The 17,695-nt window shown below is 38.3% G+C and overlaps 2 protein-coding genes across 2 annotated transcripts in view; one reads left to right on the forward strand and one right to left on the reverse strand.

The window, feature by feature from the left end:
• The window catches only part of LOC132650722 (zinc finger protein OZF-like), a gene marked incomplete at its 3' end in the record, with an annotated part of 126,935 nt that overhangs the window by 96,797 nt on the left and 12,443 nt on the right, over positions 1–17,695 (forward strand).
• Positions 12,101–12,616, reverse strand: LOC132650614 (zinc finger protein ZFP2-like; the record flags this gene model as incomplete). Its single annotated transcript, XM_060375961.1, has 1 exon — positions 12,101–12,616. A coding segment is annotated over one exon (516 nt), but the record flags the coding sequence as incomplete, so codon positions are not given.

Below are 17,695 nucleotides of genomic sequence, written 5' to 3' on the forward strand. Positions count from 1 at the left end.
ACTTCTTCCTTTAAATTGTGTCTGAAAGTGTAGTTAATGCATATGGCACTGTATTCTGTTAAGGCATTCACATGTCTTCACATGTTTAATGTTCAGTTCAGACTGTTTCTTGGCTCTGCCACTGTCTTCCTTTTTCGCTTCACTAACCTCAAACTACAAATCTTGAATAGTTGGTTGTAACCTATCTGACTATTTTTCATCAATTCTTACCTGTTCTTTTTTTTTCAATCAGTGTCCATTTCCTTTATAAGCCACAAGAAGATATATTAATAACTAATTCTCCAGTCAAGCAAAGGGATCAAGAAAATGCCAGAATCCATGGTGGGTTGGAAGCACAATGGCTGCAACAAAATAGGGCCTTGACTTAACTGCACTTTGCCTAATGTACTCAGTACTTTAGAATGAATTTAAAACAAATACATCATAAATAAATACATGCATATGCATGAATTTTTAGAATATAATTTAATCAATATAACATATTTTAAATGTTTTTAAATAGTTTATTATTATAGATGTTAATGAGTGCTTTGTGGAAATGAAGCTACGAAATCTTGCTGAAGTATACATATGCTATAATCCTTTTATATTTATGTACTTTACTTGAGTTTAAGTATAAATTAAATTCTTATATATAAATATTTTACATAATAGTTTTCTAATTCTTACTCTTTTTTCACATAAAATTTAACCATTTATCTGAAAAAAAATGAATCCATTTAATTGAACAATAAAAAAAGACTAGGACTTTTTTAATTTTGACCTAATTAGAATCATAAAGTTGAAAACACTCATTGTCTGTGATATAATTTAAAAATATATTAGTATTTCTGAGTTGTCACTGGTCAAGTAGTTTGTGAAATCCTACCAGGTTTGATTGTAGGTATTGTTTTTTTTCCATTTTTTTATTAATCACATTTTATTTACTTTGTATCCCCCCATAAGCCCCTCCCTCCTCCCCTCCCCATCCCAACCTCTCACCCCCTTCTTCACGAATGCCCCTCCCCAAGTCCACTGATAGGGGAGGCCCTCCTCTCCTTCCTTCTGATCTTAGTCTATCAGATCTCATCAGGAGTGGCTGCATTGTCATCTTCTGTGGCCTGGTAAGGCTGCTCCCCCTTCAGGGGGAAGTAATAAAAGAGACAGTCCCTCTTCCCATTACTATGTAACCCACTTGGACAATGAATTGCCATGGGCTACATCTGTGCAGGGGTTCTAGGTTATCTTCATGCCCGGTACTTGATTGGAGTATGAGTCTCTGGGAAGACCCCTATGTTCAAATTTCTGGTTCTATTGCTCTCCTTGTGGAGTTCCTGTCCTCTCCAGATCTTAATATTTCCCACTTCTTACATAAATTCCGTGCACTCTGCCCAACAGTTGGCCATAAGTCTCAGCATCTACTTTGATAGTCTGCAGGGCAGAGCCTTTCAGAGGCCCTCTGTGGCAGGTTCCTAGGTTGTTTCCTGTTTTCTTCTTCTAATATCCATCCTCTTTGCCTTTAGGGATGGGGATTCAACATTTTAGTCAGGGTCCTCTCTCTAGATTAGTTTCTTTAGATATACAGATTTTAGTAGTTTTATCCTATATTATATGTCTATATGAGTGAGTATATACCATGTGTGTCCTTCTGCTTCTGGGACATTCACTCAGGATGATCCTATCCAGGTCCCACCATTTACCTGCAAATTTCATGATTTCCTTATTTTTCATTACTGAGTAACATTCCATTGTGAGGATGTACCACAAATTTTGCATCCATTCTCTAGTTGAGGGGCATCTTGGCTCTTTCCAGCTTTTGGCAATTACAAATAAAGCTACTTCAGACATGGTTGACCAAATGTCCTTATTGTGTACTTGAGCCTCTTTTGGCTATATGCCTAGGGGTGGTATGGCTGGATCTTGAGGAAGCACTATTCCTAGTTGTCTGAGAAAGTGCCACGGTGATTTCCAGAGTGATTGTACAAGTTTCCATTCCCACCAGCAGTGGAGGAGGGCTCCTCTTTCTCTACAGCCTCTCCAGCATGTGTTGTCACTTGAATTTTTTATCTTGGCCATTCTGAGGGAGTAAGGTGATATCTCAAGGTCATTTTGACTTGCATCTCTCTGATGGCTAAGGACAGTGAGCATCTTTTTAAGTGTTTCTTTGCCATTCTATATTCTTATGCAGAGAATTCTCTGTTTAGCTCTGTTCCTCATTTTTTAATTGGATTGCTTGGTTTGCTGCTTTTCAGCTTTTTTAGTTCTTTATATATAATGGATATTAGCCCTCTGTCAGATAAAGGGTTGGTGAAGAGTCTTTCCCAATCTGTAGGCAGTCATTTTGTTTTGATGACGGTGTCCTTTGTTTTACAGAAGCTTTTCAGTTTCATGAGGTCACATTTATTGATTGTTGCTCTTAGAGCCTGTGCTGTTGGTGTTCTGTTCAGGACGTTGCCTCCTGTACCAATGAGTTCTAGGGTCTTCACCACTTTTTCTTCTAACTGATTTAATGTGTCTGGTTTTATGTTGAGGTCTTCGATCCACTTGGACTTTAGTTTTGTGCAGTGTGATAAGTATCGATCTATTTGCATTTTTCTACATGTAGACATCCAGTTAGACCAGCACCATTTGTTAAAGATGCTATCTTTTTTTTTTCCATTCTATGGTTGTGGTATCTTTGTCAAAGATCAGATGTCCATAAGTATGGGGGTTTATTTCTGGGGCTTCTGTTCAGTTCTATTGATCCACCATTCTGTTTCTACGCCAGTACCATGCAGTTTTTATTACTGTTGCTATATAGTACAGCTTAAGATCAGGGATGGAGATATCTCCAGAAGATCTTTTATTGTAGAGGATTGTTTTAGCAATTCTGGGTTTCTTGTTATTCTATATGAAGTTGTGCAGCAGACTGGCCCAGCTGGGGCCCCACAACTGTGGGGAATCAGTTGTTTGGATTTTCAGGTTAGGCACAGGTAGGCAGATTAACAGTCAGAGACCAGACCAAGTAGTGTTTTGAATCTGCTGTGCTCTACTGACATCAAGCCAACACTTTTATAGTGAATACATATAGAAGCACCTGAAGTTGACATATTTCTCAGAACATTTACAAAGTTTATATTTTAACCGAAAGGCGATCTGGTAAAAGGCAGTGTCTACAAAAAACCTTGGCCTAAAAGCCTCTTAAGCAGAGCAAACATAGGACTAGTGACTATTTACACAGAGTTATTGCTGCTAATTTAGTGAGTAGAGGGCCAGGGGCTGTTAAACTTGTGGTTTGCTTATGTAGTTTATTGTTATTAGCTAGGGGCTGTTAATAGTCCTCCAAGATAAGTCGCCTAAAAATTTACAATTCTTCCTAGAGATAAGCATCAGGAGGAATTCCTCCTGTTTGTCTTGCTAAGGATTTAAAATCTCTTTAGAGATAAGGCACCAAGGCATACTCGCTCTAGCCAGTCTGTCCATAACATCCATAATATAATATAAAACCTTCTGAAGTCCTATGATTGCCTATCTTCTTTCTGCTTCATCATAAACACTTGTGTTTGGTAATGGTTTTATAGTAGTTTTACTGCAGTGGTAATATCCAGAGCATTCATCCTAACAGATCCTGATTAAATATTTTCTTAAAAAGCCCTAAAACTCTTGTCCTTTTATTACCTACAATGTTTGGTTTTTCCACAAGCAATTCCTGATGGTGAATCTTATTAATTACCTCTCCTAAGATTTTATTTTCCTTTTACTCATATTTGCTAAATATTTTAGTAATCTATCAGAAATGTGTTTCCTTGAATAGTTAACTGTGCTATTCCAAGAATCATAGAGAAACAGCAAAAAAAGCTCATCAATCCAACCCTGTAATTGAGTAAGCATGGGACTCTCAGAATAAGTCTTTCTGGCTTAGGTGGCCATGTTAGGTTTCTTGCCAGTGACCTCCAGGGAGCTTATTTCTGAAGAAAACGTATCTACCGTCTAGTAGCAAAATCTATTGATGTGTTACAGCGATGATGCTGGAGAGGGTGTAGCAAAGTTGAGAATTTCTCTTTCCATGTCTGTAAAGAATTTTGTTGGTAATTTGATGGGAATTGCATTGAATGTGTAGATTTCTTTTGGTAGCATGGCCATTTTTACTATGTTAAACCTGCCAAGCCATGAGCATGGGAGATATTTCCATCTTCTGATATCTTCTTCTAATTCTTTCTTCAGAGACTTGAATTTTTTTTTCATAGAAGCCTTGACTTGCTTGGTTAGGTTTACACCAAGGTACTTTATGTCATTTATGGCTATTGTGAAGGGTGTTGTTTTCCTAATTTCTTTCTCAGCCCTTTTCTCTTTTGTATACAGTAGGGCTACTGATTTTTTTGAGTTATGTTTCTATCCGGCCACTTTGCTGAAGGTGTTTATCAGCTGTAGGTGTTCTCTGTAGAATTTTTGGGGTCACTCAGGTATACAATCATATCGTCTGCAAATAGTGATAGTTTGCCTTCTTCCTTTCCAATTTGTATCCCCTTGATCTCCTTCAACTGTCTAATTGCTCTAGCAAGGACTTCCAGCACTATGTTGAAGAGATATGGAGAGAGTGGGCAGCCTTGTCTTGTCCCTGATTTCAGTGGGATTGCTTTAAGTTTCTCTCCGTTCAGTTTGATGTTGGCTATATTCTTGTTGTATATTGCCTTTTCTATGTCTAGATATGTGCCTTGTATCCCTGACCTCTCCAATACTTTAAACATGAATGGATGTTGGATTTTGTCAAATGCTTTTTCAGCATCTAGGGAGATTATCATGTGTTTTTTTTTCTTTCAGTTTATTTATATGGTGGATCACATTGATGGATTTCCATATATTGAACCACCCATGCATACCTGGGATGAAGCCGACTTGGTCATAGTGGATAATATCTTTGATGTGTTCTTGGATTCTGTTTGAAAGTATTTTGTTAAGTATTTTTGCATCAATGTTCCTAAGGGAGATTGGCCTGAAATTCTCTTTCTTTGTTGAGTCTTTGTGAGGTTTAGGTACCAAGGTGACTGTGGCTTCATAGAATGAGTTTGGTAATGTTCCTTCTGTTTCTATTTTGTAGAATAGTTTGAAGAGAATTGGTGTTAGCTCTTCTTTGAAGGTCTGGTAGAATTCTGCACTGAAGCCATCTGGTCCTGGGCTTTTTTTGGATGGGAGACTTTTGATGACTTCTTCTATTTCTTTGAGGGATATAGGACTATTTAATTGATTTACCTGGTCCTGATTCAGCTTTGGTAAGTCAAATAGATCAAGAAAATTGTCCATTTTCATTTAGATTTTCAAATTTGGTGGCATATAGACTTTTGAAGTAAGTCCTAATGATTGTTAGGATTTCCTCAGTGTCTGTAGCTATATCCCCCTTTTCATTTCTGATTTTGTTGATTTCGGTGGTATCTCTCTGCCTTTTAGTTAGCTTGGCTAAGGGTTTGTCGAGCTTGTTGATTTTCTCAAAGAACCAGCTCCTGGTTTCATTGATTCTTTGAATTGTTTTATTTGTTTCCAATTGATTTATATCAGCCCTGAGTTTGATTATTTCCAGCCATCTACTCCTTCTTGGTGTGTCTGCTTCTTCTTTTTCTAGGGTGTTTAAGTGAGCCATTAAGTTGCTTGAATGAGCTGTCTCGCATTTCTTTTTCAAGGTACTTAGTGCTATGAACTTTCCTCTTAGCACTGCCTTCATTGTGTCCCACAAGTTCGGGTATGTTGTGTCTTCATTTTCATTGAGTTCTAGAAAGACTTTAATTTCTTTCTTTATTTCTTCCCTAACACAGCTGTCATGTAGTAACAAGTTTTTCAGTTTCCATGTGTGTGTAGGCTTTTTGCTATTTCTGTAATTGTTGAGGTCCAGCTTTATTCCATGGTGATCAGACAAGATACAAGGGATTATGTCAATCTTCTTGTATCTGTTGAGGCTTGCTTTGTGACCAACTATATGGTCTATTTTGGAGAAGGTTCCATGAGGTGCTAAGAAGAAGGTAAATTCTTTTGTGTTTGGATGTAAAGTTCTGTAAATGTCTGTTAGGTCCATTTGATTCATGACCTCTGTTAGAGACATTGTTTCTTTGTTTAATTTCTGTTTTGTTGACCTGTCCTTTGTTGAGAGTGGGGTGTTGAAGTCTCCCACTATTAATGTGTGGGGATCTATATGTGGTTTAAATTTTATCAATGTTTCTTTAACAAATGTGGGTGCTCTTGTATTTGGGGCATAGATGTTCAGAATTGTGATGTCTTCCTGGTGAAATTTTCTTTTGATGAGTATTAAGTGTCCTTCCCCAATCTTTTTATTAATTTTGGTTGAAATTCTATTTTATCAGATATTAGAATGGCTACTCTTGCTTGCTGCTTGGGTCCATTTGCTTGGAAAGTCATCTTCCAACGTTTTACCCTCAGGTAATGTCTCTCTTTGTGCCTTAGGTGTGTTTCTTGTATGCAACAGATTACTGGGTTTTGTTTACGTATCCAACCTGCCACAGAGGGCCTCTGAAAGCCTCTGCCCTACAGACTATCAAAGCAGATGCTGAGCCTGATGGCCAACTGTCAGGCAGAATGAATGGAATTTTAAGTAAGAAGTGGGAAATAGCAAGAGCTGGAGAGGACAGGAACTCCACAAGGAGAGCAACAGAACAAGAAAAATTGAACACAGGGAACTTCCCAGAGACTCATATTCCAACCAAGGACTATTCATGGAGATAACCTAGAACCCCTGCACAGATGTAGCCCATGGCAGTTCAGTGTTCAAGTGGATTACATAGTAATGGGAAAAGGGACTGCCTCTGACACAGTCTGATTGGCCTGCCCTTTGATCACCTCCCCTTGAGGGGGGAGCAGCCTTACCAGGCCACAGAAGATGACAATGCAGCCATTCCTGATGTGGTCTGATAGACTAAGATCAGAAGGAAGGAGAGGAGGATCTTCCCTATCAGTAGACTTGGGGAGGAGCATGCATGCAGAAAGAGGAGGAAGGGTGGGATTGGGAGGGGAGGAAGGTGGGGCTTATGGGGGGATACAAAATGAATAAAGTGTAATTAATAATAGTAATAAAAAAGAAAGAAAAAAGTGTTCTGTGTATATTTTTTAAATTGCAATAACCAAAATGTTTTAATTTATGTAAGAGATATTAATTTATTTATATATTATTATTTATTCTTACATCATTTTTCTTCCATTTTTCACCCTCCAGAGATTTAAGCAAATACTCTTTGTTCTTTTGAAAATTCAAGCCACTTTTTCATAAACTTTTTATATGCTTAACATGTCAAATTTTGATTTGTAATATATTATGCTATATTATGATACCAGGAATATATAACAAGCCACTGAATTTTATCAAGGGTATTTATTATAAATAGTATTACAGGAAAAGGAAAATTTGTAGAAATGAAATAGTATTCTTTTCAGTTGTTGTTAGGAGACAGTTGCCTAAGTCCAGTCACCCCAGGAAAAAAAAACACATTTTTATTGATTATTACAGTTAATTCACTTTGTATACTGAATGTAGGCCCGTCCCTCACCTTCTGCATGTCACAACCTACCTCCTTCTTTTCTCCCTATACCCCTCTCCTAGTCCACTTATGGGGAAGTCCTCCTCCCCTACTATATTATACTAGACTATCTTATCAGAACTCACTAGGAAGGGCTGCACCCGCTTCTTCTATGGCCTGGCAAGGCTGCACCTCTCAGGAGTAGGTGATCAAAGAGCCAGCCACTGAGTTCATGTCAGAGAAAGCCCTTGCTACCCTTACTAGGAAATCCACATGGAGACTGAAATACTTATGGGCTACATCTGAACAGTGGCTCTAGTTGTCCTCCATGCATGGTCCTTGGTTGGAGCAGGAACCCCAGGGCCCATATTTATTTTTGCTCTGTTGGTCTCCTTGTGGAGTGCCTGGTCCATCCAGATCTTTATCTCCTGAATCTTCCATATGATTCTGTGCTCTCTACCCAAAGTTTTGCTATCAGTCTAAGCATCTGCTTCAATACCCTGCTAGGTAGATTCTTTTAGAGGCCCTCTGTGCTAGGTTCCTGCCCTGTTCCCTGTCTTCTCACATTAACAATGTCTATCCCATTTGCCTTTCTGAATGAGGATTAAGCATCTTCCCTAGGGTCCTCCCTGTTGGTTAGCTTCCTTAGGACTATAGATTTTCATATGCTTCATTCTATATTACATGACTTATATCCACTTAGAAGTGAGTATATACCATGTGTGTCTTTCTGAGTCTGATAATTCACTGAAGATGATCTTTCCTAGTTGTATCCATTTGCCTACTGATTTCCTTGTTATTAAATACTGAGTAGTACTGCACTGTGTAAATGTGCCGCAATTTCTGTATCCACTCCTCAGTTGTGGGACATCATCTAGGTTGTTTCCAGATTCTGGCTATTATGAACAAAGCTGCTATGAGAATAGTTGAGCAAATGTCCTTGTTGTATGGTTAAAAATCTTCTGATTGTATGCTCAGGGGTGGTATAGCTGAATCTTGAAGTAGCATTATTCATAATTTTCTGAGAAAGCACCAGTCTGATTTCCAAAGTGGTTGTACAAGTTTACATTTCCACCAGCAATGGAGGAGGGTTCCCTTTTCTCCATATCCAATCCAGCATGTGTTGCAGATGATGTGATAGTACATATGAATAAGCCTAAAAATTCAACCAGGGAACTCCTACAACTGAAAAACACCTTCAGTACGGTTGCTGGATACAAAATTAAATAAAAAATATATCTGAAGCGTTCCTGTATACAAAAGACAAAACTTTAAGGAAGATATCAGAAGATGGAAAGATCTCCCATGCTCCAAGATTGGTGGGATTAACATAGTAAAAAATGGCTGCTCTACCAAAAGAAATCTGCAGATTCAATGGAATTACAATCAAAATATCAACACAACTCTTTACAGACCTTGAAAGAAAAATTCTCAGTTTCATATGGAAAACAAAAAACCCAGAATTGATAAAAAATATGCATGTACAATAAGAGATTTTCTGGTATTAATTTCACCATGGATCTCAAGTAGTACTATAGAGCAACAGTAATAAAAAATGGCATGGAACTGGCACCTGTACTTTAAATCTTAAAGGGGTGTGCATCTACTCATTAATCATTTTTATTAAATCATCAAGAAGCTGAGGGGAAAAAACAAATATAGGAGAATCTCAGTTTTAGAGATTCTCAGTTTTAGACCCAGTTTGAGAGTACCCAGACTGCCAATGCTACCTTGGACTATTGTTTCAGCTCATCAGCCTTAAAACCTCCCTGCCTTTACTATTAATAGTGTACTTTTATTAACTTTTAAATTGTTCTCTAAGATTTTTACACCAGAGCCATAAGCAAAAACATCTTCCCTGACCTTGTTAAACAATCTATTTTTCCAAATTCTTTCTAAGTATAATGGTGATTGCTAACAATCTACATCTATGGCTCCTTTCAAGGGCAGTGGTTAATTCATTAATCTTCTCCAGTAAACATGTGAAAAGAGATCAAGCATTGTTAATTTTAAATGCCAGTGATATTGCCCAGTGATGGGCTAGAAGCCTCCTTATAGTTTTCATGTTCCTCATGTTTTGAGGAATATGGGCATCATAAGGACAATGAGCAGAGATACACTACATAAGAGTTCAAAGTCCTCAGAAAAAGCAGTTCTTGGGATTATGCTTCTCCAAGACAAACTCAACATGACTATGCTAACAGGAGAGCCATATTCCATGAGTTCTACAGCTGTTATGCTGTTGCTCCTGCATGGCTCTTGACAAGACCAGGTAGCCAAAATAGTTTGCCTATATATGGGTGGGGGGGAGTAAGGTTAGCTCAGGCCCTGGGAAGGAGAATTCAGGGCATTTCATGGGCTATACTATCCTGGAGGAACAGATAACATGGAAGGACTGAAGGATTGCTGGGAGAAAATGGCAGGTAGATTTGATTTGATATGTTAACTAGGAACCTCTGCCATTAGTTCCAGGTTTGAATCCTACTTCTATGGTAACCTAAACTTCAGAGAGAGAAGCATGGTCTCCATTGGATAATGATCTTCAAGTGAGCTCACAGGGAAGAAAGGTGACAAAGACAAAGATTATGTTTTTTCTTTTCTTTCTATATATCTTCTTCTCTTTGAGGGAGGACGGTTATCCAAACTAGACTCAAATTTTTGCTTTTTTGTTTTGTTTTTCTTACTATGTTTTATTTTATTAATTGTTTTTATTTTTCACAATTTATTCATTATATATGCTGATTGAAGTTCACTCCCTCAACTCCTACTGGTCCCACCCTCCCTCCATCTTCCCCCATCCCCTTTCCATACACCACTCAAAAGGGGAGTTCCTCTCCTCTGCCATCCACCCATACATTATAAGAACACTACTCAGCTATTAAAAACAAAGAAATAAAATTTCTGCTCTTATTTCTTTCCCATAGGCCACTGTACTCACCTCAGAAGATTTCATACCATGAAGCTTGCCTGCAACCTTACTGTGAATAAAACACTAAGTATAACTCATTTTAAAGAGTCCTATTCCAAGACACTGTTGATTGACCATCTCACATCCAGAAACATGTGAACTTTGAAATGCTATGATGTCTGATACATTTTATCATAGGCATTTCAGAGAATGTGATTCTCTTGCTGCCTGGAGGGTTGTTTCCCATCAGCCCAGGAAGGCATAAGGGGCAGAAGATGATTAGCATAAAGCTTGGAAAGCCCACAAGGATAACTGTGGTAAGCCACTCTGGGAACCACCTTAGAAAGTAGGTTCAACTTTAATTCCAGAAAACAGAAAACAGAGGCTTATATTCCTTGGGGAGTGCCTGGGATGCTCCAAGCATAGGTGTAGATAATTGTTTAATGCTAGGCAATTCAAGGATGCCCGATTTGCATTAAACAGCACATTCCTATTATATGAATAAGAACAAGGACACAGATCCAAATTATCCTATATTTGAAGGGAGGGGAGAATTATCAGGGATCTGTGTCAAAGGCCATCTATCAAATTTGATTGGTGGTGTCTATGTCTAAAGACACTCTCTAGATGAAGTCAGGCAGAGAAAACTCACCCGACATGGTTACACATCTACTCTAGAAGCAGGTTCATACATGGAAAAGAAAGCCTCCTCCCTCATATCTCAAAATTCAGTGTGAGTTGTGATGTTTTTCAATAGTACCCCTGGAACAATAGGTATGTGTACACAAAGAAACATCTACAGGCTACCACTGTTGTGTTACTCTCAGAGAACTTCCTGGCTGGTGTTAGTTCACCATTCCCTACATATTCATCCACTGGACTAAAAATTCTTGTGTAAAGTGAGGCAACTGAAAATAGTAAAGGTTGAGAATCAGGATTATCAATAAGTCTTCTGTAAACACATTATATAATACTGTTGCATGTAATTGATATTCACCATTCATTGTATTCTTTTTAAAAATAAGTTTATTTACTTTAAATTCCAATAGTAATCCCCCTCCCTTCTCTGCCCATGACTACCCTCCGTTCCTATTGCCCCTATCCTCTTTCCCCTTCAGAAAAGGGAGGTCATTTCCATTGAGCTAGTTTTACAGTTCTGTTGCATCTCAGTGGACCAAAGTACACAACGGCCTTTCCACCTTGCTTATACTCACAGAATTCCTCTCCAGTAAGGATACTTTTATGTTGATGATGACTCTGGATTTGTGCAAGGCTTCACCATTTTAACACATTCATAAGTTTTTCCTCTATTATGAATCCTTTCATGATGATGAAGATTATACAAATGTGGAATGGTTTCACCATGTTAAAAACACTCACAGGCTTTCTGTCCATTAGGATTTCTTTCATGAGTGTGGAGATTATTCTGAAGTCCAAAAGTTTTTTCACATTGGTTACAGTCAGACATCTTTCCAGTATGTGTTATTTTATGTATTAGGAGATGTTATGTGCAAAGGCTTTGCCACATAGTTATATTCATATGTTTTCCCTCCAGAATGTGTTGTTGTCTTAGGAGATGATTGTTACATGCAAAGGATTTATCACACTAATTACCCTCACAAGGCTTCTCTCCACTGTGTGTCTTTTCCTGTTTTCGGAGACTACTCTGCTGTGCAAAGGCTTTATCCCGTTGGGTATATTCATAAGGTTTCTTTCCAGTATGTGTTCTTTTATGTCTTATGAGTTGACTGTTTTCTGCAAAGGCTTTACCACACTGGTTACATTCATAACGTTTCTCTCCAGTGTGTGTTCTTTTATGGCTTAAGAGAGTACTGTTTTGTGCAAAGGCTTTACCACACTGGTTACATTCATAAGGTTTCTCTCCAGTGTGTGTTCTTTTATGTCTTATGAGAGTACTGTTTTCTGCAAAGGCTTTGCCACACTCATTACATTCATAAGGTTTCTCTCCAGTGTGTGTTCTTCTATGGCTTATGAGATGATTATTTTGTGCAAAGGCTTTACCACACTGGTTACATTCATAAGGTTTCTCTTCAGTGTGTGTTCTTTTATGGCTTAAGAGAGTACTGTTTTCTGCAAAGGCTTTACCACACTGGTTACATTCATAAGGTTTCTCTCCAGTATGTGTTCTTTTATGCCATATGAGCTGACTGCTTTTTGCAAAGGCTTTTCCACATTGATTACATTTGTACGGCTTCTCTCCAGTGTGTGTTCTTTTATGCCATATGAGAACAGTGATATAGGGGAAGGCTTTACCACATAGAGTGCATTTAAAGGGTTTCTCTCCAGTATGACTGCTTTCATGCCTGCAAAGAAAATTGGCACATGTGAAAGTTTTACCACAGTCATTTCATTACACTAATAAATATTTTTATCTATATGAATTAATTTCATAATTTGGTCTAATGGTAAAGAAGAATCAAATTTTAAAGTTTTATCACTTTATTTACATTCATGGTATTCCCCTTCATTATGGGTATTTTTGAAGTTCCCTGTGGTGCTAAGAGCATTTGTTAGGTGGATCACTTTTATAGCATCATTTTTCTATAAGAGGTTTTCTCGTGTATATGAAGAGTATTGTAGGAATTCAGAGTTTTACCACAGCAATCCCATTCACAAATTTTTGTACTGTATGAATGATACTTCATTTACAAAGTGAGCCAAGACAAGCAGAAGTTCCAAATTCCTAGTATTCATTGGTATTTTCAGCAATATGTGTTTGCTAATGAATTCTCAGTGAAGTTGCAAAACCAATTAACAGTAACCATTTATCCCATTCAGAAAATTTACTCCTAGTGGGGACTACTACCAAATCAATTGTTCTTGGAGAAAGACAGGGACACTGCTTCTTTCAATATCCCTATGTTTATGTGTCTTAGAATGATTTTGACATATGATATACCAGTTTAATTTACAAAAATAGTAAAGATTCCCACATTGAATTAACACAGTTTGTTTTTTGTTCATCATAGACATGTCATATAGGGATTAAGGTTTCTCCACAACAATATTCTTGATTCTCATAAACTGCACCTTTCACTAAATTTTACAATGTTACTGCACAAAAATGAGTAACACTGGTTCTATTATGAAACTTTTGCTTATTAGAAGGTTTTGGACACATACTATCACCAATTCAGTGTGTATACCTCTTACAATATCTGACTAGATAGAATGAGACTAAACAGATTGGCAGTTCAAGTCAGTAGCTGTAATGTCCATATGATTCAAATGTTATTTTTGTTAAAATATTATTTTATTTTCTTCTATCTTAGGGGAGTGCCTTGTAAACACAAATCAGATACCTGACATTGAAGTACATGGAATTATGAGATTTTAATGATCATCAGTACACTTAAATCAGTGCTGTTTTTACACTGTTGCTTTTCTTTAAAACTTCCAGGATACAGCCATGTGTGCTGGTACATGCCTTCAATCCCAGCACTTGTGGAGGCAGAAGCAGGCAGATCTCTGTGATTTTGAGGTCAGGCTGGTCTAACAAGCAAGTCTAAGAAAGCCACAGGTACCCAGAAAAAAAAACTATTTCAAAAACAGAAAATAAAATGCAACCAATAAACAAACAAACAAGAAACACCAAACTTCCAGGACACATTAAAATTTAAGATTCATATCTGTATAAACATGCACATAAAGTTACCTTTTATTACTTGTAGAACTTTGAAAATGTTCTTCAATATTATGGTCATCCCAATTGTAGCCTAAAATATAGTACGAGAAAATATATATTATTGGAAATAGCATGTTATTATTAAGGCAAAACTTAAATCACTATGATCTGTGACCCTTAGAACCATGCCTGATTTATTTACCTCATTCCTCCTCATTCTCAATTGGAATAACAGAAGAGGATCAATAACAAAGTAAGAGTTGTCTCTTTATTTTAAAAGTGAAAGAAAAATTGCAGTCTTACCTATAGCAGTGAGGTTTTCACAGGTCTCTAGCATCACACCTTTGTAGAGTTGCTTCTGGGAAGGTTCCAGCAAGGCCCACTCTTCTTGGCTGAATTTCACATGCACATCAGTGAAGGTCACTGAATTCTAAAATATACCATACATTTGTACAACAGAAACAGTGGCAACAATATAAATTTATACTTCATTGTCAATATAATCATATAATTCTACTGTTTCTTCCATTTATTTTCTGACACAGAAGTGCTAATGTTATACAGTTGGGTGCTATGCATGATGTGAAGTAGGGGAGATGAAAAAGCCTAAAGGTTAGATTCAAAACAAAACAAAACAAAACAAAAAAACCAAAGGCGTGCTTCAAAAATCTGTGTTTCATCAGTTTGTAAGACATGAATGTAAAGTAGCCATTAGTTGGGTTCTAGAGCAATCTATGAATCATCTTCAGTTACTTGGGTGAGTAGGTCAGGACCCTGTCATGAGACAAGTGGAAGGACAAAACATAGTCATGATATTTTATATAGCAACAAATGAGATGTGTTGATCAGGGGACACTGAACAGATGGGTAACATCAGTCAAAAGACAACATGGTACTGAATATTATGTTTTGACCAGGGCTCAGGGATGTGGCATATCAGTATGTGAAGAGGGGGGCTCATATATTTGTGGAAGGGAAAGTGGACTACAGTGAATACATGGATAAAAATAATGTGAGTGGCAAGCAACAACAATCATAGCCAATAACATCATATTTCTGAGTGACCAGACAAAAGAAAAGGAATATAACACATGATTATTCTCTGATCATTGTTTTGTATATCCTCCTTACTAAATAATGTAGTCTATAGATTAAAAATAAAGATTAAAACTTTTCTATTAAAAAAGAAGTGTTAATGTTATCACTAAGTCATTTTAGAAGAAAATGGAATAACAAGTTTTAACTGTATCATATCTGAACTTTTTGAAGAGGATATAGCTTTGGAATAGACATGACAATTAATGTGGACAAAGGCAAACATAGAGAAGAGTGTGAAATAGAGAGACAGAGACAGAGAGACAGAGACACACAGAGAGAGGAATTAACAGATGAACAATACTAAGTACAGATCAGAGAAATTTATTAACAGTTACTAACTACAAAAAAATGGTGGACAAGCTGGGTGTATTCTGTCATGCCTTCAATTCCATCACTCAGGAGGCAGATGCAGGTGTATCTTATTGAGCTAGATGTCAGCATTACCTATTCAAAGAGTTCTAGGACAGCCAGACCTATATAGTAAGACAGAGCCTCCTCTAAAAGTCAATCAAACAAACACAAAATATTGAAAGAACTCAGAGGTCTTTACTGAAGCTTCTACAAGAAATTATACATTCACTCCTGTTGTATATTTGTTTTCCAGAAATCTGCACTGCCCCAGCTTAAACTGTAACTTCAATGATATCTTACTAAAAGGGAATGCATGTTTAAACAGCTAAAAAGAGAAAGATGAAAATATTACCAATGTAAATGCTGATCATAAATAAGCAACATAAAACAGGACAGATGGCTCAGCAGTGAGGAGTTCTTGCTGCTCTTTCAAATTACTGGGCTCAATTGTCAGTGATTTCCTGGGACCCACTACTATCAATTGCTATAAGTTCATGAGTTCTGAAGACATCTTCAGACTACTGTGAGGATTAGGCACACAAGACGTGCATATTCATGCATACAATCAAAATACTCATATTCGGTAAAAATTAAAAATAGATCCCAGATGGTTGGGCTGATTGCACACTGTGTCTGATAAGCTGGGTAGCAGAGACTGCATGGCGTCCAATAGGTGGATTTGTGGGTCCCAACTGACTGTGTTTCAAATGTAAGAAGAAAACCAATGATGAGGGAAACAATCGGTCCAACCTCAGAGCACCCAGCTAATCTCTGGGAAAGTTCCTGGGATGTTGCAGCAGGAATAAGGTTTTCAAGCAAGTGGACCCAAGAAGCAATCAGGAGTAGCTATTCTAATATCTAATAAAATAGACTTTCAACCAAAATTATTTGAAAGGGATGAGGAAGGGGGGAATCCAAGATGGCAGTGCCAGGAGGACATTGGGTCTGAGGAGTAGGACAGCAATGTTGGTACAGCAACTAAAAGACTGAACTCTGGGCCCTAAAACAACAAAGATCCTTTTTCCCAGGTGAGAGGAAACTCCACGGTGTGGGAGTCAGTCAGGTCCACTCTCAGGTCACTTAGCGAGAACTTGGAAGATATCCTGGGTCGCAGGATACACCTTTGTGTCCTGATAACCTTTCCAGACTAAATTATGTTCTCCAGAGCACCAGAGACTGGGAGCCCCAGTCTAGAAAAGAAACAGGGAAGAAGAAAGCAGGATTGACCTCAGATCACCCAGTCTATCCATGGAAAGGTCCTGCAGACTGGTGGGTGCACAGCTGTCAGGCCTGAGTGCGCCTCCAGCCGCTAGCCCTCCATACCCTACTCTGCATCACAGAACTGTGTGCGCCACGACTCTAGAGGCTGGGTTTCCCCGTCTGGAGAAAACCCCACAGGCAGGGAAACAGCAGATCCCAGATTAGAGAACTCAGCCAACTCCCCCCACACACACTACATCCACCATACACAGGAACATTCTTGGAAAAGTTCTCAGATTCTTTCCCAGTCACCAGCTTGGAGCCATCATTGGCAAGTGCCTACACATTCTACATACTATGTCAAACATGACAGACTGAGTCTTCCCATTGAAAGAAAACCCAAAGGTGGGAGAAATATCTGGCCCTACCTCAGGACACCTAGCTCCAGAAAAGTTTCTGGTTATCCACAGGCTCCTACTCTAGCCTCCTGCTGTACACATGAGAGTGGTGCTCACCTGCCACAGATTACCACTTGGGTACTGGGGCACAGAGCTCCAAACTGAGACCTACAGAAGCCTGGGTTTCCTGAGATCAACCCCCAGATACTGCTCCAAGGAACAACCAGTTATCCCTAACTAAACTGACCAAGCCACAGGGCACTCAGGTTACAGCAGCAGCTCACTACATTTACAGCAAGAAACCCAGTAGCAGGGCAGCTGTCTCCAGAACTTCTCTGGGTGAGAGAATAGCCCCTTTTACTAACAAAGGCAACAATTACTACTCAGGTCTGTATGCCTGAGATGAGCTGTGGCAATTCCTGAAAAACACCTGTCATTCAGTGACCATACCGAAAAAACGGAGGAGAGCTCCTTTGGGAAAAATCATCTTCCTGCCAAGGGGATTCGACCCACCACAGGATTCCAGGAAGTACCAGAAACTAACATCCAAAACCTAGGATATCCCAATGGGTAGAGGCCAGTATAAAAGCTCAATCAGCAAAAGACAAAGCAATATGGC

This window comes from Meriones unguiculatus (assembly GCF_030254825.1).
Source record: "Meriones unguiculatus strain TT.TT164.6M chromosome 13 unlocalized genomic scaffold, Bangor_MerUng_6.1 Chr13_unordered_Scaffold_28, whole genome shotgun sequence".
Lineage (NCBI taxonomy): Eukaryota > Metazoa > Chordata > Mammalia > Rodentia > Muridae > Meriones > Meriones unguiculatus.